The 23247-nt window shown below is 52.0% G+C and overlaps 1 protein-coding gene across 7 annotated transcripts in view; it reads left to right on the forward strand.

The window, feature by feature from the left end:
- The window catches only part of LDB3 (LIM domain binding 3), a gene marked incomplete at both ends in the record, with an annotated part of 54939 nt that extends 35815 nt beyond the window's left edge, over positions 1 to 19124 (forward strand). For all 7 annotated transcript variants that reach the window (XM_081104384.1, XM_081104387.1, XM_081104380.1 and 4 more), the window contains 5 exons: positions 4970 to 5435; positions 6527 to 6707; positions 7157 to 7277; positions 14308 to 14423; positions 19035 to 19124. In XM_081104384.1, coding sequence (XP_080960510.1) covers positions 4970 to 5435; positions 6527 to 6707; positions 7157 to 7277; positions 14308 to 14423; positions 19035 to 19124 — 974 coding nt within the window. The remainder of the gene's footprint in view (positions 1 to 4969; positions 5436 to 6526; positions 6708 to 7156; positions 7278 to 14307; positions 14424 to 19034) is intronic.
- Between the last annotated feature and the right edge of the window lie 4123 nt (positions 19125 to 23247).

The raw sequence follows: 23247 nt of genomic DNA on the forward strand, positions 1-23247 counted from the left end.
AGAGACTCAGCTCTGGCCCCGAGGAGCTACTCAGCAAGGAAGTGAACAGGAACGAATGAACGAATGAATGCTGGTGAGAATTGTGTGTCCCCCCACTGGCAGTGGGGAGTGGGGGAAGAAGGGGCTGTGAGCTGCATGGTCTGGTGGCCGAACACCAGGGATAATGGATGACAGGGTTTCCAGAGGGATAGCCTGGGCCGGATAGGATATTGGCAGGCAGACACTTTTTATTCAAAGCATTATGCTTCCTTTTTTAAAAAATTGTTGTTGTTGATTTTTAGAGTCAGGGGGAGAGCAATAGAAACACCAATAGGCTGCCTCCTGCACGACCCCTACTGGGCATGGAGCCTGGGCATGTGCTCTGACCAGAAGGGAACCAGGAACCTTTTGGTCCATGGGGCCAGGCTCAATCCACTGAGCCACACCGGCTGGGCTTAAAGCATTCTACTTTTAACATATTTATTCTTACGACCATCTTGAACTTACGGAAAAAGTATTAACAATTTTCCACTTGCAGCAGTAATACAAACTGTCTCCCCCCGCCCCCACATTATTGCACACATCCCATTTTTACGTATGGTAAAGCTGACATATGGTAGAAAGTGAGGCGGTTACTCTCTTGTTTGGGAAAGAATGAGGCAGCGAGTTCTAAGGGGCAGGGAGGGGGCTGCTGGGCATCCGGCAGGAGGAAAGCTAGGTAGCAGTGTGGGGGACAGAGGAAGAGAGATGTCTGGGCTCGGGGTACGTCTGGTTAAGTTTTCTCACTGCGGCTGGGGAGCAGGGGAGACAGAGATATTGAGTCCAGCAGGGCCTGGCTGCCAGCCTTCCAAGAGTGCCAGCCCTGTATGTGGGCTCCCCTGCCAGGGCCTGGTGCTCAGGGGGCTCCCCCAGGGCCTGGTGCTCAGGGGGCTCCCTGCCAGGGCCTGGTGCTCAGGGGACTCCCCCAGGGCCTGGTGCTCAGGTGGCTCCCCTGCCAGGGCCTGGTGCTCAGGGGGCTCCCTGCCAGGGCCTGGTGCTCAGGGGGCTCCCTGCCAGGGCCTGGTGCTCAGGGGGCTCCCCCAGGGCCTGGTGCTCAGGGGACTCCCCCAGGGCCTGGTGCTCAGGGGGCTCCCTCAGGGCCTGGTGCTCAGGGGGCTCCCTGCAGGGCTGGCCAAGTTGCCATCCATGGAAAAATACCTCATTGCCTGGGCGAGGTCTCCTTTGAAAATGGTCCTGAGACTGGGTACTCCCCGTGTTCTGGGGTGAAGGGAGGCTCCTCGCGCAGCGCTGGGCACACTGGCGGTGCCCTCTGTGCCTTGAGAGGCAGGGACACAGGGTTCAGAGTTAAAATCCCGTGACAAGTGTCAGGTGGCGGTGGACACGGGCACTGGGAGCGGGAGGTCCTCCCAGGCGCTAGGAAGGCAGACCGGCCGCGGTCGGGCTCTCCGGGCGGGCCTGGCAGGGCACCTTCCAGGGCAGCCCCGGCTTTGGCTCGCCTCCGGCTGCGGCCCAGACGTTAACTCACTCCTGCGGGGAGGGAGGGCTGGTCTGGGGAGAGGCGGGGACCCGGCGCTGCGACCCTCCTCCCTCCTCTGCCGGCAGGGCCGCCGCAGCTCCCGCGGGGCTCCTGGAGGGGCGCGGGGGGGGGGCGGGGGGGACGGGGGGCGAGGGGGGCGGCCGGGATGGCTTGGGGGGGGGGGGTGACGGGTAGCTGGGATGGCTGGGTGGTCGGGGTGATCGGGGTGGCTGGTGGTCGGGTTGTGGTGATGGGGGTGTGGCCGGGGTGGCAGGGGGTGGGAGTGACGGGTAGCTGGGGTGGCTGGGTGGTCGGGGTGATCGGGGTGGCTGGTGGTCGGGTTGTGGCGATGGGGGTGTGGCCGGGGTGGTGCGGGGTGGGAGTGACGGGTAGCTGGGGTGGCTGGGTGGTCGGGGTGATCGGAATGGCTGGTGGTCGGGTTGTGGCGATGGGGGTGTGGCTGGGGTGGCGGGGCGGGGGGGAGGTGACGGGTGGCCTCGCAGCGCCCTCTGGTGGCCGGCACCTGGCGCGGCCGCGGGCGGGCGGGCGGGAGGCGGAGCTGCGGGGAGCGCGATCCCGCCGCCGGCCGCACAGTCCCGCCTGCGAGGCGGTGGGGCCTTTCGAACTTGCCAATCGGGGCGGCGCCGGGAGCGGGGAGGGCGGGGAGGGGCCGCGGGCCGCCCGGGAGGGAGGGCGGGAGGTCCCAGCGCTGGGGCGAGCCCCGCCCAGGAAGCGGCCTCCGACGCCGACCCGCGGTCCGGGCTGAGAGAGCGGGTTGGCGGGGGAGTGCGGCCGGGGGAGGGGATGGGGAGGCGCGGAGGGGCGGGCAGGTGGGCGAGGGCCGTGGGCAGGGCGGCTTTGCTGTCTCGGGAGTGGGCAGCTGGGAGCCATTCTGAGACGCTGCTCTGGCACTTGGGAGACACGCAGGGCTGTTAGGAGGGTGGCAGCACCTGGAGTTTGGACCTCACGTCACAGGGGCGGTGCCCCCCTCTCCCCCCCCCCCCCCCGCGCCCCCGCCTGTGAGGCAGGCCGGTGCCATGAACCCACCATGGGGAGCACTCGGTCTAGGACCTAGGTGCTCTGACTTAGGGTGTCAGTCTCCCACTCCAGCCCCCACACCAAGTCCGTGTGGGCTGGGCTCCCTCGGCGACCAGGCTGTGAGACAAGCTGACAGTCATGCTGAGACCCAGGAGTCACTAATTTAGTGACACACTAACGGTGCCAGCTACTTAACCCTCACCAAACACTGTAAGGCACTAACAATCATATTGCCATTCTTAGACAAGGACATTCAGGCCCAGAGATGTTAAGGACTTTGCCCAGGGACACACAGCCTGGACCTAGTAGGGCTGTGCTCCCGGCCGAGCTCAATGCGGAGGATGGGGCCTCCTCCCTGTTGACAGTTGCTCCTCAATCACATAGTACACCAAGATTTTATGGAAATTGGACTTGGGTTCTTATTTTTTAAATTTTATCTTATTGTTGAAACTATGACGGATGTTCCTCTTTCCCCCACTCCTCCCCACTCCCACCCCCTACCCAGGCCTTCACCCCACTATTGTCTGTGTCCATGGGTTATGCATATATGCATATAAGTTCTTTGGTTAATCTCTTCCCGCCCCACCCTTCTCTCTGAGAATTCTGTCTGTTGCATGCTTCTATGTCTCTGGATCTATTTCGTTTGTCAGTTTCTTTCTTTTAAAAATATGTATTTTTATTGATTTCAGAGAGGAAGGGAGGGGGCTAGAGAGATAGAAACATCAGTGATGAGAGAGAATCATTGATCAGCTGCCTCCTGCACGCCCCACACTGGAGATTGAGCCTGCAACCCAGGCATGTGCCCTCACTGGGAATCGAATCATGACCTCTGGGTTCATAGGTCTACACTCAACCACTGAGCCACGCTGGCCCGGCATACCACAGCTTTTTTATCCACTCATCTACATGGGCACTTGGGCCGTTTGCAAATCTTAGCTAGTGTATGGACTTGTGTTCTTTACAGAGGCAGCTTGGGGTGATAGACAGAATAGTTCTGGAGACTTGCTTTTCATTTACGGGCTCTGTCTGAGCCCCGGTGACCTCAACTGTAAACAGGACTAACAAGGATGATCTGTTATGTGCCGTCTGCCTCCTCAGTGAGTGGGGAGAAGATTCCTTGTGGATGAAGCCAGCGTAGCTCCCAGGAGGCTCCAGGGCAGGGCTGTGGAGGGTTTACCCCGCAGCTTTCCATAACACAGCCCGGCCTCCCCATCCCCATGGCAGGGTTTCCATGATGCCCAGCTCCGAGGAGCCAGTCATCTGGGAGTAGGAGGGACAGAGTTGGACAGCAGACCACAGGCCACCCGCGGTGGCCCAGGGCAACCAGGTGGGAGAGTCCAAGGCCAGGTCAGGGCCTTTAGCCTTGAGAAAGGCCTTACTTTCTAGGCTGGACCCTGGTGGAGGGGAGGGAAGGGTGCAGTGCCCCTCAGCACAGTCCACAGGCCAGGCTCAGAAATGGGGAGGAGACGGCCCTGGCTGGCTTCCCAGGGCGGGAGAAGGAGGCCTCTTTCCATAAGAGCAGACTGAGTTGAGGGAAGGCATCTGGAACCTTCCTCACTGGGAGAGGGTGCTGGCTGGCTGGATGGTGCGCAGGTCTGCCCAGCGGTCCACAGTGGAGGCACAGAGCGCTGAGACCTGGGTTTTGAAAGCCCCGGCCTCAGAGAGCTCTGGGCAAGTAACTGCAATGCTCCTTTGGCTGTTACCCCAAAAAGGTTTTAGCTTTCAGTGGACTGGAGGGGGGTCCCGAGGTGCGGCCGTGCATTCTCTCACTGCCTCCCGGGTGACCTCTCCAGTCCCTGGGACCCACTCTTTCTACCAAAGATGGAGAGCACAGGTGCCCAGGCAGCCGGACCTGGGCTGCGGCTCCTCAGCATCTCCACCCCAGGCTCCCTGAGCGACTCCTTCCAGACCTTTCCCCCGCACCCTAATCACACCAAGATGGAGGTCCCCCAGTACAATTCAAGCCAAGATGCTTTTCAGGAAAACAATTGTAGCTCGTCCTGAACCCGAACTGAAAACCCTACTGCCCTGGCTGCCATCTGCTTTGTCCCAAAGCCTGGACTAGGTCCAGATTCCGCGAACGCATGCAGCTAGGCATTTCGGACGTCAAATCACCGGCCAGAGCGCACCGGAAGCACCTTCCAGTCGAGGCCAAGATGACCCCCTGCCCGCTCCCTGGAGAGGGAGAGGATCCTGGCGCCCACCCTGGCAGCTGCAGATATTTATAGCGCCTGGGGCCCTGCTCTGAAGGCTCCCCATCTCCCTTAGTTCTGCTGCCAATTCAAACCTGGGCCCCAAGCAGCCCAGGACTGTGTCTCTAGTAAAAATGGAATTGTCCTGCTCCAATATTAAAGCCCCTTAACTAGAGGGAGTGGGACAGGAAGTTGGGGGAAATGAATTCCTGACACACTTTCTTTGGATCTTTTTGGCTTGCAGTGCCTGCAAATACCTACAGCCCATCTCCGGGGGCCAATTACAGCCCAGCTCCCTACACCCCCTCGCCTGCCCCCGCCTACACCCCCTCGCCTGCCCCCACCTACACCCCCTCCCCTGCCCCTGCCAATACCCCCTCGCCTGCCCCCACCTACTCCCCCTCCCCAGCACCAGCCTACACCCCCTCTCCTGCCCCGAGCTATGAGCCTGCACCCTCAGTGGCCCACAGCAGGGGTCCTGCTGAACCTGCCAGCCGCCCCCCTTGGGCCACAGACGACAGCTTCTCTCAGAAGTTTGCTCCTGGCAAGAGCACCACTTCTATCAGCAAGCAGCCCCTGCCTGGAGGGACCTCTGCCTACACCCCAGGTTCCCAGGTGTCCCCCCTTGCCAGGGGCACCTTCCAGAGGGCTGAGCGCTTCCCAGCCAGCAGCCGGACTCCGCTCTGTGGCCACTGCAACAACATCATCAGGTATGACCGGCTGTGGCCCTGTGCTGGGGTGCTGGGGGGCAGGTATAGGGAGACTCCAGGCCCACGGGGCAGCCTCAGGTCCCTCGGGGTCAGCATCAGGTCTGACCTTCTCTGAGCTGTGGCTTCCATCCCTGGTGACACCCGCTTCCCTGAGGAGCTGGAGGGTGCAGTGAGGTAAGTGGGTGAAGCCCCCAGCGGTGCCTGTGCGGGGATCACCCCCTGGGGCTCAGGCCAGTCCTTACAGCAGCAGCTGTGGGTGGGGAGGTTGGGGCCTGCTGGCTGCACGCTTGCTGGCAGTGCAGACTGGGAGCCAGCTCTCCTTTAGGGGAGCTTTGAGGCCGTCCACGGACAGGCCTGTGTGCTCAGGGCATCGGGGCACCTGCCACTCTAAGAGACAAGTCATTTCAAGCCTAGAAGCCGGGTGATGGTTGGTGCTGGTTTGAATATAGTATGTCTACAGTATTGGTGTGTGTTTGGCGGGCGCTGAGGGGTGGCATATTTACGTATATATGAAAAATACACTTTTATTTAAAAGTAAGGTAACACATCCTCAGAGGAGAATTAGAAAAATCAGAATGAAAATATAAAACATTTCCTCAGCGTCCCACTCTTCTAACTACTAAAGTGGAGCTAGACTCCCAGGTTTGTGTGCTGGGCCCACCCTACCAGCCACTGGCCTGGAGCAACGGCACCTCTCCACGCCCCGGGGTCCTTACCCAAAGCAGGCCTGATAGCAGAGCCGACTTCGTAGGATTGCTGGGGGATGGAGTTAACAAATACAGTTTCCTCTCGACTGGTGCCTGACTGGTGCCTGGCAGAGAGGAAGGCCTTGGTAAGTGTATGGCGTCAGCACCTCATTGCTCTGGTCAGCGGAATGGCTGTCCCCGTGTGAGCCGCCCCTGCTGCCGGTGTGGGAGTGGCTTCCAGGTCCCTGGGGAAGGGGTGCAACAGGAACACCCTTCAAGGAGCTTCATGTGAATTTTCCATGACTTCATTAGAACAGTCACAAGTCGAGGCTGTTGGGGGGTCTCAAAGGATCTGGCCTCAAGCTTTTGGGGCTTCCTTAGTAGGTGCTGTTCTCTGCTTCCCAGGGGCCCCTTCCTGGTAGCCATGGGCCGCTCCTGGCACCCAGAGGAGTTCAACTGCGCCTACTGCAAGTCCTCCCTGGCCGACGTGTGCTTCGTGGAGGAGCAGGGCACCGTGTACTGCGAGCGGTGTTACGAGCAGTTCTTTGCCCCGATCTGTGCCAAGTGCAACACCAAGATCATGGGGGTAAGTGGGCAGATCCTTCCCTCCGGCCTTGTCTTTTCCCCACGCGGCCTCTTCCCTCCTCCGAGAAAGCCGAGAAGTGGCTGCTCACAGCGAGGGCAGCTCCACTCTGGGTCTGGAAGGAAGTTGGTTTGCCACCAACGAACTGGGGAGCCAGTGAACCTGAGGCGAGAGACGAGCACCTCCCTGGGCCACAGCTCCCAGTGGCGGTGGAGCTTCTGCAAAGCAAGTTATGTCTTCACCCCCGACCTTCCCTGCACCCACACGTGGCCGTGACCCTGGGCCCCCCTTTGGGAAAAGGGCTGCCACAAGCAGCACCTCCTCCAGTGAAGCCTCACAGTGACCTGAGCACACGCAGCCCGGCCCAGGCCTTTCCGTGGGCGGGGCCTGCTGTTTGGGGGTAGGGGGGCGCTCCCCACCGGCTCCTGGCCTGAACGAGCTTCTTCCCACAGGAGGTGATGCACGCCCTGAGGCAGACGTGGCACACCAGCTGCTTCATCTGCGCAGCCTGCAAGAAGCCCTTCGGGAACAGCCTCTTCCACATGGAAGATGGGGAGCCCTACTGTGAGAAAGGTAGGCTGCTGTGCTGGGGCCCCCACCCCCCTGCCCCCCATCCCCCCATCCCGGAGAAAGGGGCAGCACAGGGACCGCCTGCAGAGGTCCAGTGCATGGAACCACCCGGAGGCTCCAAGTGGCAGCTTCTGCCACTACGACACAAAGGCCGTTTACTGCACTGTCTCCCCTGCCCCCTGGGCTGCAGCTTTCCTTGGATGGGGGTGAGGGGTGGGGGCTGCGGGGCAAGGTAGGGGCTTGTTTTATACACATTCAACCTCTGCCCCCTTCCCTGCACCAATTATGTGGATCACAAGTTGGCATCTTGTAGCAGCGTGGGAAACCCTTCAGATGATTTTGAGTTGGAGACGAAAAAGTCTAGTCTGAAAAGGCTTTGGCTCTGGACTTTATGCCGGGTTCTGTTCCAAGCTCCACCTCAGGCTGACTGTCCAACCCTGAGTGAGTTACTGAACTCCTCAGAGCCTCACTTTTCCCATCTGTAAAATGGGGGAACTAAGTACCTGCCTCGCGTCATTGCGTGAGGATTAAACAGAGAACCTGTGTAAAGCAAATCCGTGGTAGTCCGTCTCCTGCTCCCAGTGTTCCTCCCGCCTGAACGCAGAGTTTCTCTGCTTCCCAAAGGCCAGGATGTTATCTTGGAACTTGGAGGAACGTATCACCAATTCTGAAGACAAAGCACTCCATCAGAGAGAGGGTGTCGGGCTAACTGGCCATCCACTCACTCACTCACTCACTCATTCACTCACAGCCTGCCTCTTTCAGAAAAGGGTTTGAGGCAGGTTCCAACAAAGGCAACATAGACATGAATAAGACACTAGAAATAGAAAGTCAGTTCTAAGTAGAAGAGGGAAGAGAAGCGGGCTGGCTACAAAGAGGAACGGAGCCGCAGTGGCTGGGGGCACATTCGAGGGAAAAGGAGAAACACAGTAAGTTATTTACGTTATTTTTAAAAAATATATTTTTATTGATTTCAGAGAGGAAAGGAGAGGGAAAGAGAGAGAGAAACATCAATGATGAGAGAGAATCACGGATCGCCTGCCTCCTGCACGTCCTCCCCCCGCCCCCAGCCCCGGGGATCGAACCCGCAGCACAGGCATGTGCTCCGACTGGGAATTGAACCACGACCTCCTGGTTCAGAGGCCCACACTCAAGCACTGAGCCGCGGCAAGGTAGTTTACTTTACGATGAGAAAAGGAAAACGTTCCAGCCCCTCAAGGGGAAAAGCAAAACAAAATGAAACTTGCCCCTCTGTCAATAAATTATAAAAATAATTTCTTGGGTTCATATATACTGGTAAATTCTCTTTCCAGCTCTGAAGTTAATTGAATGACTTAGTTACTTAATAAGTAATAACTCTGTGTCTCATTTTCCATATCTGTAAAAGGGCGAAGATAACATGCGTTTTTCCTCCTTATGAACATATGGTGATTCCTGGTAATTAAGTATTATTGTTCCAAATGTGTGTTGCTATTATTAGTCAACTAAGAGCATTGCAACTTTAATAATTTGTGATGAATCACACTTTGTGTCTCAGGTTTTCAAAAAGAATGATGGATTTCCACCCTCGCCCCTGCCCCTCTCCATGACGAGGGGCCCTGGGCTGCTTTCCCTTTTGACTCTCGGAGCACAGGTGTGCACATGGCCCCTCAGGATCCTGCTCTCAGTTCTGTTGGGTCTGCGCCCAGAGGACTTGCTGGGTCATGTGATGGTCCTGTTTTTTCACTTTTTGAGGAAAAACAGCTTCATGCTGTTTCCCATAGTAGTTGCTCCATTTTACTAGTATATCCCACCAACAGCGCACAGGGTTACAATTTCTCTACATTTTTGCCCACAGTTATTTCCTGATTTTTAAAATATTTTGCCGGCAACCATCCTGATGAGTGTGATGTGATATCTTGTTGTGGCACTTCGTCATAGTTTTTATTAACAACTTGGAAGAAGGTACAGAGCGATAGGACTCGGACGCAGACAGATTTCAGTTGGCTGAAACAATGAGCTGACTCTCTGTGCCACAGCTTGCACGTAAGTGAGACAGGTGTGAGGTCAGGCCCTCCCAGGCTGGCCTGCACCTGAGCACTGCCCAGGCCTGGCAGGGCTTAGTCACCTGGGGACTTTTAAAGAGATAGAGAAAATAAATTCCCAAACCTCCAGAAGCCGAACTCGTGGGGTGCCCTCCCGACCAGGTGATTTTAAATGCAGTTAGGTCTGGGGATCCAAGTGCAGTCCCACCAGCAACTTGAACATCACCGGAACCTTTTAGAAACGCGGGCTCCAGCCCCACCTCAACATTGTGGAAGCAGAAGCTCTGAGGGGTGGGGACAGCAATGTGTGTGGGTCGCTTGCCTCCTGTGTTAAGTCTTTCCTAGTATCTTAACTGTGTTGCTGCAGTGGTAAATGGGATTGATTTTAGTTTCTGTGAGTTCACTATTGATGTATAAAAATGCCATTGATTTCTGGGTATTAATTTTTTATCCTGCTATATTGCCAATTGATTTATTAAATCTAATAGTTTTTTTGGTGGTCCTTAGGGTTTTCTGTGTACAATATCATGTTATCTGCAAATAATGAGTTTTACATCCTCCTTTCCAATTTGGATGCCTTTTATTTCTTTTTCTTGTCTGATTGCTGTGGCTAGGACTTCCAGTGCTATCTATACTAATAAAAGGGTAATATGCTAATTAGACCAGATCAACCAGACATCTTCCCAAAGTCTGACTTCCTTCTGGACAAAGCCACGGTGGCAGGGACCGAGGCAGGGGCTGTTAGGGGCAATCGGGCCGGCAAGGGAGCAAGCAGTTAGGGGCAAGATTAGGCTGATGCTGGGGAGCAAGCAGTTAGGGGTGAGATCAGGCTGGTGCGGGGGCACAAGCAGTTAGGCGGCAATCAGGCCAGCATGGGAGTGGTTAGGGGAGGATCAGGACAGCAGGGGAATGGTTAGGAGCCAGAAGTCCAGGATTATGAGGGGGATGTCCCCAGAGGGGTCCCAGATTGGAGAGGGTAAAGGCCGGGCTGAGGGATACAACGCCCCCCCCCCCATGCACGAATTTCATGCACTAGGCCTCTAGTGTTGAATAAGAGTGGTGAAAGCAGACATCCTGTTCTTAGGGGAAATGCTTTTAGTTTTTTCCCATTGAGTATGATGTTGGTTGTAGGTTTGTCATATATGATCTTTATTATGTTGAGATATGCTCCCTCTATTCCAAGTTTGCTGAGAGCTTTTATCAAAAATGGGTGTTGGATTTTGTCAAATGCTTTTTCTGTGTCTATTGATATAATCATGTGATTTTTCTCTTTCAATTTGTGTATGTGATGTATCACGTTTTTTGATTTGCAAATACTGTACCAGCCTTGCATCCCTGGAATAAATCCCACTTGGTCATGGTGTATGATCTTTTTAATATATTGCTGGAAGCAATTTGTTATTATTTTGTTGAGGATTTTAGCATCTATGTTCATTAGGAATATTGGCCTGTAATTCTCTTTCTTTGTAGTGTCTTTACCTGGTTTTGGAATTAGGACAAAGAGATCTTGGAAATGTTCCTTCCTCTTGAATTTTTTGTAATAGTTTGAGGAGTATTGGTGTTAGTTCTCCTTTAAATGTTTGGTAAAACTCCCTTGTGAAGCCATCCGGACCTGGGCTTTTGTTTGCTGGGAGTTTTTTGATTACTGCTTTAATTTCATCAATAGTTATCAGCCTATTCAAGTTTTCTGATTCTTCCTGATTCGGTTTTACAAGATTGTATTTTCTAGGAGTTTGTCCATTTCAACCAGGTTGTCCAGCTTGTCAGCATATAGTTGTTCATAGTATTTTCTTATAGTCCTTGGCAGTCTGTGCGTTAATGAACCTCCAGATGATTCTGACGTGTGAGAACCATTGTCTGATAAAGCACTTAACCATTTTTCAGCTCAGAGCATGTGATTTGATGGATGGAAATCCTTTTACAAGAGCAATAAACCCATTAAATACAGGGTATGAATTCAGTTTGGGGCAAATGACAGTTAGTCAAAGAACATTGTAACAACCTAATAAATGAGGAACTAGATTATGCTTCTGGGGGGAGGCCCATGTACAAGCTAATTCATTATGGATTATGTTCTCCTTTTGTAGTATAAATGAGGAAAATATCAGCTTTTTAAAAAATGTATTAGGGTCAGATCTGTGCTATAATGTTTTAAAAAATATTTTTTATTGATTTTTTTTTTTTTTTTAGAGAGAGAGGAGAGGGGAGAGATAGAAACATTGACGAGAGTGAAACATCATCAATCGGCTGTCTCCTACACACCCCTCAGAAGGGATTGAGCCCGCAACCTGGGCCTGTGCCCTGACCTGGAATCGAACTGGTGGCCTCTTGGTTCCTGGATCGATGCTCAACCACTGAGCTACACCGGCTAGGCAAGTGCTACCAAATTTTAAAGCAAATTAGCAGTTCTCAAGGTCATATAGAATTAAGTTAAAAACAGAAAAATCAATCAATAGTATCCAGGGGTGGGCAAACTTTTTGACTCGAGGGCCACAATGGGTTCTTAAACTGGACCAGAGGGCCGGAACAAAAGCATGGATGGAGTGTTTGTGTGAACTAATATAAATTCAAAGTAAACATCATTACATAAAAGGGTACGGTCTTTTTTTTTTTTTTTTAGTTTTATTCATTTCAAATGGGCCAGATTCGGCCCGCGGGCCGTAGTTTGCCCACAGCTGGTATAGACTAAACACCCCAAAAATAAAATCAAGCCATTTTAAGAGATTAATCTATGAAAAATCATTGGTTTCACAAGAGAAGGAATTACTATTTAATATGGTTTTTTTGAACCATTTATCCATCAAATGTGTGCCAGTTCCTGTGCAAAATGCTGAGCATGGGGTGGGGGAGTTCTGCGCTCAAACACCTCAAGAAGACCCATCACCTATGAGATGCCAACACATCAGTGGACAGTTAAGAGATGAATGAATGAATGAATGAGTGAGTGAGTGAATAGGAAGGGAAGTCCAGGAGAAGCCTCCAGAAGGCCATCTCATATTTCTTGGTGGGTTTGGGGATGACGACTCCCCAGAAGGAAGGCATGGCCCAAAGAATGTCAGGGGTCCAGGCAGACAAAGTGAGGCGGGTGTCCCAAGCCTGGTCCTGGTCCATGCAGAGGCGTGGAGGTGGAGGACAGAGCCAGGGCATCTGGAGGCCAACAGGGAGTAAGAAGAGAGAAGTTAGGAGTGGGTGCAGGGTTTGGAGATGGTGGCCTATAGCCGTGTTTCTCATCCCACACTGATAATTTCCTACAGTGCAGAGAGTGAACCATAATCTGCTGTGTTCCTGAAGGAAGCAGAATCATGTTTTCCTAGTTCTGGTGTGGTGATAGATTTCTGTCTACTGAACAAATTAAATGTTTGGTCAGAAACAAGGTTGACAGACTGCAATATATGTAAAAGCATTTGCATGTCAAACTAAATTAAACCCCAAAAGGGAAACTGTACATTGGAAAATATGCAAGAGATGGAACTTGCCAAAGCTCAGTGGCAGATAGTCGCTGGAGGCAGCCGGCAGTCATGGGACGGGGTCAGTCCACCGCGCTCCTCCACTGTGTGACGGAACCTCTGCAGCCAGACTCCTGGTCTTTAACATGGGAATCATGCTTGTTCTCAGAGCTGCTGTGAAGATCAAACAAGACACGCAGAGAGGCACTAACAGCGGACTAATAGCGGGACCAGTTCCCTCCCCTCCTCTCATCACTCACAAAGACACTCAAAGTTAGAGCCAACATTTTGAGGCTTTGTGCCAAGTCCTTCACATACATGATCTTACTTATTCTTATAACAACGCCACGAGTTAGGTGCTGTAGTTATTCCCACTATATAGATGAGAAAATAGAGGCACTGAGAGGTCACGCAACTTACCTCAGGTTTGAACAATTCCTTAATAAAACTGGGATTTGAACCCGGCTCACTCTTTCTTCAGAACCCAAAGTCATAACCCCCCTGGTTACTGTCCCCAGGCTACTGTCCAGAAAGCCGCCGAAAGGAAAAGCCACGGGGCAGCACTGTGGAGACAGCTCTGGGGAAATGAAGGCTTCGTAGCAGTCGTCAGGGTTTTCTAGAGACCTGGGAGAGTGCCCCAGTGCGCAGTGGGCCTGCTGCCCCGGTCCCAGAGCCTGGCTCCTGTGGCCGAGGTGCACCGGGCCTGGCCCTGGGGTCTCAGCCGTGGACTCTGGCGAGGCCCTTCCCTCTTTGATCCCGTTTCCTCAGCCACAAAGTCAAACCAAACCAAACAGAAAAACAATGACAGTTCAGTCTTTGAGGGATTTCACAAAGGTCAACTTCATTCATTGATTTATTGATTCATTGATTCATCATTCACTCATTCATTCAACACATATGTGTACCAGGCACTGAGCTGGGAGTACAAAGACTTTGACACTGAGATATCAGTAAATAGTGTCATCTACTGAGAATGCTTGGTAAACTATAAAGCATTATACAAATAATATTTGTTATTATCTTCTTGGCGGCAGCGGGGGGCGGGGGAGCGGGGAGGGGTCCGGTGGGGAAAAGGGTACATGCCCCAACAAAGTAGCTCAATTATTGTTTCCAGTAGTGAAAATTTGCTATTAAAACAAATGCCCAATAACAGAAGAATGACCAAGCAAGAACAGTCTATAGCTATTAAAAATGTTAAGGGCTCTCATTCTTCCGAAATAAGCAGAGTTGCTGAGAAATTTTTTCCTTTTCTGTGACTGTCTGCCTGGCTCTAAGGGGACAGAGACGGGGAGAAGCTCAGCTGCAGAAAGTGAATGAGAGTTTGAGAAAGTGCTCGCGAGTCAAACAGGCCCAGGGCGCTACCCAAGCCTCAGCCTGCACCATTCCAGTGCTTAATGGAAAAGGATAAAATAAATCTTGTAACTGAGTGTTTCGTCTGCACGATGACAAGTAACCCGTTGGGTTTCCCCCACTGCCCTGGCCCTGGCCGGGGGTTGGCTGGCACTGGCCGGGACACTCCTCCTCGCGGCTGGCTGCTGGTCCTCACTCTGCCTTTCGTTTCAGACTACATCACTCTGTTCAGCACCAAGTGCCACGGCTGCGATTTCCCTGTGGAGGCTGGTGACAAGTTCATCGAAGCCCTGGGTCATACCTGGCACGACACCTGCTTCATTTGTGCAGTATGTTTTTAGCATGGGGTTCTGGCTTTCTGAGAAGGGGCAGGAGGGACCTAGAGGGCCAGACCCACACTCTACATCCTTCCAACTCTGGCCTTCTAATATTCTGATTGTTTATAAAAGCTGGCAAATACCATGATGCCTTGATATGTCACAGTTGAACAAAGTTTTATTACTAGTAATTTTTATTAACCAGGATGGCTTTGTTACTCTCCATTTCATTAGGGACAACAGAGAGCCCAGGACCTGCCTCACCAGCGTTGCTCTTAGTAGGTGAGAGCAGTGACTTACGCTGAGATTTAAAGGAGGCAGATGCTTCCTATAGTTGTAAGTTGTTTCAGATATGATGAAGTGATTCAAGAGTTCCCCCCCTAAATTTTCATTAGGATCGATAGATTGGAGCTTATTGACTAATCCTATAAAAAGCTGAGATAAAGTTTCTTTTGATACAACCTTTAGAAAGTAGGATTGAATATAATTTCATTTTCCTAAATGGTCTTCTTCTTGATGTGTAGTTGCCAGGAGATAAGCCCTAGATTAACTATTAACCATGTGTGATGTATTTCTGCTAGACAGCCCGATCATTTTGATCAGGGAGATTGGCATTTTCTTCCCGCGGGCTTTGGGTTGGGGAGGGGACTTGGCAATGAGCCTGCTGACATTTACATCCTGACATTTAAAGTTAGGGAATAGCCAACTTAATTTGGGAAAGTTAATGTGCTACTACTATTTTTTTCTTTTTACCAGAGCCGATCAAGGTAAATTTCGGGGATGTGTGAAAGATCTGTGTAGTTTAAACTTGAAGCGTTTTTATAAACTTATGACATAGGACAACCCAAGTCATAAAGTTTACTGCTATACACTTCAGGTTTTACAATTCATTTCTACACTGCCCCCTCAAAGTAGTGGGGTGCACTGTATCCCCTCTGTGTAGCAGTCTGCTGGGCCTGCCATAACAAAGTACCATAAACTAATGCCTCAGCCAACAGAAACGTATTCGCTCACAGTGCTGGGAGCTAGAAGTCCAAATTCAAGGTGTCAGCAGGGCCGTGCTCTCTCCCCTGGGTTCTGCCTGCAGTCCTCGCTGTTTCTTGGCCTCTAACTGCGTAACTCTAGTCTCCGGCTCCATCGTCACATGACTGTTTGCCCTCCGTGTGTCTGTCTTCACATGGCTTTCTCCTCTGTGTGTGTGGCTCTGTGTGCGGCTCCTCTGAAAAGGACACTGGCCGCATTGGAGTGAGGGCCCACCTCACTCCAGCGCGCCCCCTTCTTAACTTCCATCTTCATCACATCTGCAAAGACCGTTTCCACCGCGATCCCTGCTGGGTCCCTACGCCGGGTGAGCTGGGGGTTGAGACTTCAACAAATGAAATGGGGGGTGGAGGGTGGAGGAGACACTGATTTTCCAGATCTTTGAACACATTCTCTAGTTGCCTTTTATAGTCTTTTAAATACATCAGGGCCTGCACTCCAAAGAGAAGAGGGACAATGATATAAATATGCTGACTTTGGGGTTGTCCCCAGTTCAGCAAGGCACAGAATATGGCTCTCTGACCCTTACACTCCAGCTGTGGCTTGTCTGATCCTAAGATGCTGCTTACACGTCTGATTACCCAACTTCTGCAAGAACCCAGGAGACTTGGAGAAGGTCCAGGGAGACAGTGGCACAGAGGCCTCTCCTAGGCAGGCTGAGGAGAGGTCTGCGTTGCATGGAGAGGGAGCCGTGGCAAACGTGAGCGGGGTCTACTCCCTTGAGCTCGCTGTGTTTGGCTGAGAGGCATGATCGCAAGCACAAGTCCCAGAGGGAGGACCAAAGAAGCAGCAAAGCTTAGGGCTGTTCAGACTGAGATTACAGCTAAGCTCTGGTCACGTGTGAGAGATCCATAGCTCTGCCCAAAGGATCCGCCCAAAGGAACCAGGCAGATCCCATCCTGTGGAGAATCACCATGTCCTCCCCGCAACGAGCCCTGTGTGGCACTCCCTGTCCTGTTAGGGTTTATCAAAATGGAACATGGCTTGAATTTTTGGAAAACAATCTTTCAATTGGAAAACTTTGAGGGTTTTCTTGGTTCTCTTTCCAAATCACTTTTAATGAGCATATATTTTTCTTTTAACTTAAAAAAAAACACACAAAAACAACAGTAAGAAAGGAAGACCAGGACTAGCTCCGCCAGTTGACGGTGTTTCCTGCAGTCGTATCTCAGGAGAGCACATCCTTCAGACTAATTCCAATGACCAGGTCTGGGAGCGCAAGAGCATTCCAGAACTTCCCCCTCAGGGAATTTAGAATCTTGAAGGAAAGCAAAGCAGCACATACCAGCAATTCACAGCAGCACAGACAGCATTGCTGAAGTCCCACGCACAGAGAACGAAGGCTCAGAAAAGGCAGCGTGGGTCAGGGGAAGGGCTCAGCTCCTGTCTGCCTTTGGCACTTGAGTTCCAGGGAAAGAATTTGGGTCCTACCTTCCTGGGGAAGGATGTCTTCCTGGCCCCTCGTTTCCTCCAAGTTTAGTGGGTTTCTGGCCCTTCCTCACCAGCGTGGGTAACAGGAGGGGACGCTGGTGGCATAACTTCTGTGGGCATTGCTGAGGCTGCTGCACCCGGCCTATTTCATCGCCTTCCACTCTGTAGCCGGCACTGGTCATGGCCACCACTCCTTCCCAGCCAGGCCCGATGCTCCTAGACCCCGGAGCTGGGGAGCGGCCATCCCGGCTGTGCCGGTGCTGAGTAGGCTGGAGACCCCCTCTACCACGAAGCCACCATGCATCCTGCCTGCAGCCTCCTGGCCCAAAACACTGAGCACAACCTTATTATGACAAATCCTGTTCTCAGCCTCATCTCATAAGGGAGCCACCGCTGAGGTTCTGGCCCTGCCTCATCTTTGGTCTTCAGTCCCCCCAACTCCTTGTCCAGCCTGACTCATCCCAGAGTTCTCACCAGCGGCCAGCACTGTCGCAGACCAGGCAGGGTTGGCAGGCTTCTCCTGGCCAACTCACTCCAGAGCGGTCCTTCTGTCTCCATGAAACCTATCTCCAGTTGGATCTTGAGTGCCACCTTCTTGGACTTGGCTCCAAACTGTCATCAGCAGCTTGAGGCCACCACAGGAGCCTGTTACGCTCAACATGACTGTATCCGCCTGGGAAGTTTTCAGACACTTTCAGGTCATGTCTTCCAGAGCCCCTGGCAGGTCTGTGGGACCCGACGGGTGACATCAGGGCTTGGCACACGGGGCCCTCATGATGCCGCTTTTCTTGCCAACTCTCTTGGCGTGGACACACGCTCACTGACCCCGTGGGGTGATTGCCCCATCCTCATGCCTCCCCATATGTGGGAACTCCACCTGCATTTCTTTACCCAATGTTAGTGTCCTGGTTGTGGCCCCAGTTCTACTCCCCGTTAGGGACCCTCAGCGCCCTCTCTGAGGCTGGGCCAATCCCAGCCAATGTGGCTTCCCAGCTGACTCTGACTCATTGGCATTATCGCTCACCCAGGGCCAGCCTACACATTGGCAGTCTGAAAGCTGGGAGGACTGGAAGCATCTTTCCAAGCCTGTGAGATCTTGCGTCCAGTTGGATCTTCTGTTTGGCTAAATGCATTTTCATAAAGCTTCTCTCTGGTTTGGACATTCTTACCTCTATAACACGAGGCAGGCGCTTTGCCAAACGATGTGCACACATCTCTCAATCATCCGGCCTTCGTGGTATAACGCACACAGAACCCGCCTCGGCGCCATCCCTTCCCTTCCTCTGAGAGTTCTTCTCTCAGGTACACCTGCCACACGGAGGCAGGGTCCCCTAGGGCAGTGCCGACTTTTTTTGTCTGTTTTGTTTTTGTTTTTTGTTAATCCTCGACCGAGGATATTTTCCCATTGATTTTTCGGGAGAGTGGAAGAGAGAGGGAAAGACAGAAACACCGATGTGAGAGAAACACATGGATTGGTTGCCTCCTGCATGAGCCCTGATCAGGGCCCAGGCCAGGGAGCCTGCAACCAAGGTACATGCCCTTGACCGGAATCGAACCCGGGACCTTTTGGTCCGCAGGCTGACGCTGTATCCACTGAGCCACACTGGCCAGGGCAGCGGTGCGGACTCTTACTTTCTTTCACTCTGGCTAGAGGTATGTAAGCTTAGAGGTGACAAGCTACTGAGGGCTTTGTTTGGTTTTTTATTTTACTAAAGTGAGAGTTCTCTAGTGGTGTTTGTGGAGCTTTTCTTATTCCTTTCATTGCGAGTGAGGATAATTTTCTGGCGTGTTTGCTAGTTTACTAACGGTATTTTTTTAGATGTTAACCATCTCTGTGGATATTGACTTATGAACTAGTATTGGTTCCTTGTTAATTTTTGGATAGTGCCAACGGGTCTTCAGCATGCATGTTTCTCTATTCCATTAATTTAACTTACTCCATGTTCCTCTCAGGAAGTCTTCAGTTCATATAGTTTAACCCAGCGAGTCTGCTTCCGCAGTTAAGGCTTGGAGGTGGGAGAAAGGGCTGCTGCCTCCCCCCTCTGCCCGGGACAGCGCTTTCCCTAAAGGGGTGACAAACCTTTGGCGGGTGCCCCCCCCCCACTCGGGCCTGCACGCGGCCTGTGTCACCCGGTCTGTTTTCTGTCCCAGGTCTGCCATGTGAATCTGGAGGGGCAGCCGTTCTACTCCAAGAAGGACAAACCCCTGTGCAAGAAGCACGCGCACGCCATCAACGTGTAGGGAGCCCGGGCGGGGCAGGCGGGCCGCTGCCGCTGCCGCTGCCGGAGGAGCGGAGACCCTGACGGATGGGGAGGGAAGCGCCGAGCGCGCCTGAGTGTACCTTAGTCCCTCTCTGCACAGACTGTGCATTTGCCTAGTTCAGACTAGAAGCCAAATGGAGGTTCCTAAGCCAAAGTAGTAATTAACCCCAGACTGGAATTGCACCTCGGACGTTTAGGACCGCATCCTGGGAACTCAAAAGTGAAAAACAAAAAGTAACTTTAACTTTCCCCAGCGATGCACGTCCCGGCCACCAGCGCCAGGCGAGCGGGCGGAGGAGGCTCCAAGGCCGGGCTCCGGGCTCCGGGCAGGCAGCGCCACGTGCCGACGGGGCGGGTGTCCTCACGGGGCGGGGGTGCGCGGAGCCCAGGGGGCGCGGGGAGGCCTCCCTGCGGGGAGGAGGTGGCGTCCTGGCTGGTGCGGCTCGGACCTCAGGCCTCAGACCTCAGGCCTGGAAGGAGCGCGGTCAGGGAGCCCCGCCTCGCAGGGCCAGGTCCTCCCCTCCCCGCTCCCCCAACCCCCCTCCCCCCCTCGCCCCCACCCTCCCAGCCAGAAGCGGTTCTGCAGCTCCGCTCTCAGTCGGAGGCCGCGATGTCCCAGACGCTTAGCTCCTTTACAAGTCGCGACGGGAAAGTGACTTCGGGTTTTCCCGGCTTCGCTTTACCGCTTGGGAGAGACTGAAGGCTGCCCCGTTCGGTCTGGCCTTGCGTGTGTGCGGCTGGGGCCCGCCGCCCCGCCCCCTGCAGCCCCTAAGCCCCGCCCCCGCAGCCCCGCCCCCGGCAGCCCCGAAGCCCCGCCCCCGGCAGCCCCGAAGCCCGGCGGCCCGGCCAGCGGGAAGGAGGGAGGCGGCGATGGAACTGGGTGGCGGATGGGCGGGGGGCTGCCCACACTCGGGGCGGCTGGAGGCCCCCTCTGCCAGCGTCAGTCGGAAGGCAGGCCTCCCACCAGCACCGGCCCGCGCGCGGGTGCTGGAAGGAAGAGGGACTGACACTCATCATGGCCACTGGGGCTCAGGTTTTGAAAATGTTTGAGCTGGGTTGATCAAGCAATTGTTTATAAATGTTTATTAAAATAGACTTGGGCCTTTAAACTTCTTTAAAATAGCAGAAATAGCTAGCGTTGAGCAGGCATCTGGGAGCTTGTGCTGAGTTGGAACCGGTACCTGGTCTCCCCTCTGGGCAGCGACACGCGCGGTTGGAGTGGAGGCTTCTCTTGTGTGCAGCTAGGTGTGTCCCTCGCAGGAAGCCCATGTCTCATTCCCAGGGTAACCCCCAGCCCCCAGGGAGCCCCAGGAGGGGCATGAGTGAGCTCCCGCCAGGCCCTGTTCAGCGAGGGGCTGCGAGAGAGCCAGGCGCAGGAGAGCCTGCAGGTTCTGCAGGAGCTGCAAAGTGCCTTGGACATTCTGTTATTTTTGGAAAGTTCAAAGGCACAGGGACAAGGAGGTTGCAGACTGTACAGAAAGGCTCTAGGCAGCTTTCTCTAAAACAAAACAAAGCAAAATAAAACAAAACAATTAAATTATCAGGGACTGGTCATGAGGAAAGGAAAAAGTTCCCTAGAATTGTTCTCAAAAATATCTTTTAAAATGGTACACACACACACACACACACACCGCACGGGTGATGATCAAAAAGTGTGTGATCACTGAAAAGTGAAATATCTCAAAGGAGAACGTCATAGTTGGGTTGGTGTTTCTACAGCTCAGAGCTAGTGGAGATTCTGAGGAACTCTTTTAGTTATCAGAGCCCAAAACAAAATGTTTTTTAGGGCAGCAGGGAAAGGAGTAGCTTTGAACAGGGTTTCTTCGTGTTTGTAAGTTTGTATCGCCTCAGTGTGAAGGCCGTATCTATTTCAGGTTAACTTCATGGATGGCCTACAACACCAAACACAATTTTTAATAGTTCATGGTGTAGAGTACACTTTGGATCTGCAGTTTCTGTCCCCGTATTGTTCACATTTATTTAACATTTATAAACATTGACTCTTTGCAACAGAGTGACTTGGGCTTGCAGTGTTGGGGTTAGGAACCTAGCTTTTCTAATGTTAACTTTTCAACACAGATACTTTTGCTTTGGGATTTCTTTTTTAATTTTAAGATTTCAGAAGTGGAATGTAGTGTGTTAGAAGTGTGCAAAAAACTATTTGGCATGGTTTTTGTTTTGATTTTTCTTGCCATGTGAATTCTACTTTTTAGCAAAATAAAACTCCCAAAAGACCGCAAAAACAGTTTTCTGTGTAAAGTGTTTCATGAGACACTGAAAGCAGGGTTTTCTATACGGCCACCAGAGAAGCCGGATGATGCGAAAGGCCAGGCCACTGTGCTGGCCCGTGGCCCGTGGCCCGAGGCAGCCTCCCGGTGAGGAGCACACACGCTCGCAAAGCGGTTTCCAGGTAAATGAAGCCCAGCCTGGCCTTTCTTTTGGAAAGGTTTATTTATCTAGCTACTTGGTGGTTAAATATTTCATATTTATTTTTATTCTGCTCTACATGGCTTCATATCTTAAAAAGTTGCTATATTTTCTTCCATATCTTTAGTTTTGAAATAAGCTCAGAGAAAAATCCTCTCATGACATTAAGAACAAAAAGACCTTTCTGAGGGTCCTGTGCTTAACAAAACCAAATCTTTTCCAAGGTACTCTGTTTCTAGGCATTACTTGAAAAGAAAGGACATTTTTTATAATTTACTTTTGAGTATCTAAATCATATTTTGAAAGAGCTATGCAATTGCAAGTAGAAAGAAAATCTCATTATTTTAGTACTTTTTAAAGCTATAGCAGTTCTTAAAATCTGTGAGGGAGGCATTGAAATTTGGGGAAGGACCTCAGATCACCTGGACATCCTCCAGATGGAGCGGGTGGGTGAGGAAGGGCTGAGGCCCAGAAGAGAACGGTTTCCCAGGATACACCAGCCGGGGATGAGTGGGAGCAAGAGAAGAAACATGGACTTGGACATGGTAAACCAGGCTTACAGCAAGGCTGATCTAATCCTACCCACGTGACACTGGGAGAGTCTCTCCACTCCAGGCCTGCCTCTTCACCTGGAAATGAGGCATTAACACCTGCCTCACAGTGACAGTTTGGCAACCACCTGCAATAACTTTTGGAAGAAAATTGCAATACAAATGTTAGTTATTATCACCGATAAAATGGGGTCGGAACCCAAGCTTTCACTCCTGCTTCGTTTTCTTTTAAAATATATTTTATTGATCTTTTACAGAGAGGAAGGGAGAGGGACAGAGAGTCAGAAACATCGATGAGAGAGAAACATCGATCAGCTGCCTCCGGCACTCCCCGCCAACTGGGGATGTGCCCGCAACCAAGGTCCAAGCCGTTGATGGGAATTGAACCAGGGACCCTTCAGTCCGCAGGCCGACGCTCTGTCCACTGAGCCAAACCAGTTAGGGCACTCCTGCTTCATTTTCTTAATTCCTCCAACTGCTCCATCCAGAAAAAAAGTCCGTTGGGAAAACCAGCAGTGAGAATAAATATGACACAAATAGCCCAGAAGTATGAACCACGTAGATCAGAATTTGGTTTCCAGTAGTTTCCCTTATCTATGGGGAATACGTTCCAAGACCCCCAGTGGATGCCTGTATATACTGAACCCTATACATACTTGGTTTTTTTTCTATGTATACATATTTGTGATAAAGCTTAATTTATAAATTAAGCAGAATAAGAAATTAGCAATAAAAAATGGAGCAATTATAACAATATACCATGATAAATGTTATGTGAATGTGATCTGTCTCTCTCTCTCACAGTATCTTATTGTACTGTACCTACAGTGTAGATATGCTGAACAAAAGGAGGATTCACAGCTCAGGTGAGATTCTATCATGCAACTCATGCAATTTAAAACTTACGAGTTGTTTATTTTTGGAATTTTCCATTTCATATTTTCAGACCACAGCTGACTGTGGGTAACTGAAACCACAGACAGTGAAACCATGGATAAAGGGGGGCTACTCACCTTGTACCAACCTTTCTGTCCTCTTCACTGAGGACTTATGATCAGAATAAAAATTGTTTATTCATTTGCTCACTTACTCATTCTTGTAACAAATATTTATTGAGCATTTACT

The sequence above is a fragment of the Myotis nattereri genome (genome assembly GCF_964212035.1).
Source record: "Myotis nattereri genome assembly, chromosome: 13".
Taxonomy (NCBI): Eukaryota; Metazoa; Chordata; class Mammalia; order Chiroptera; family Vespertilionidae; genus Myotis; species Myotis nattereri.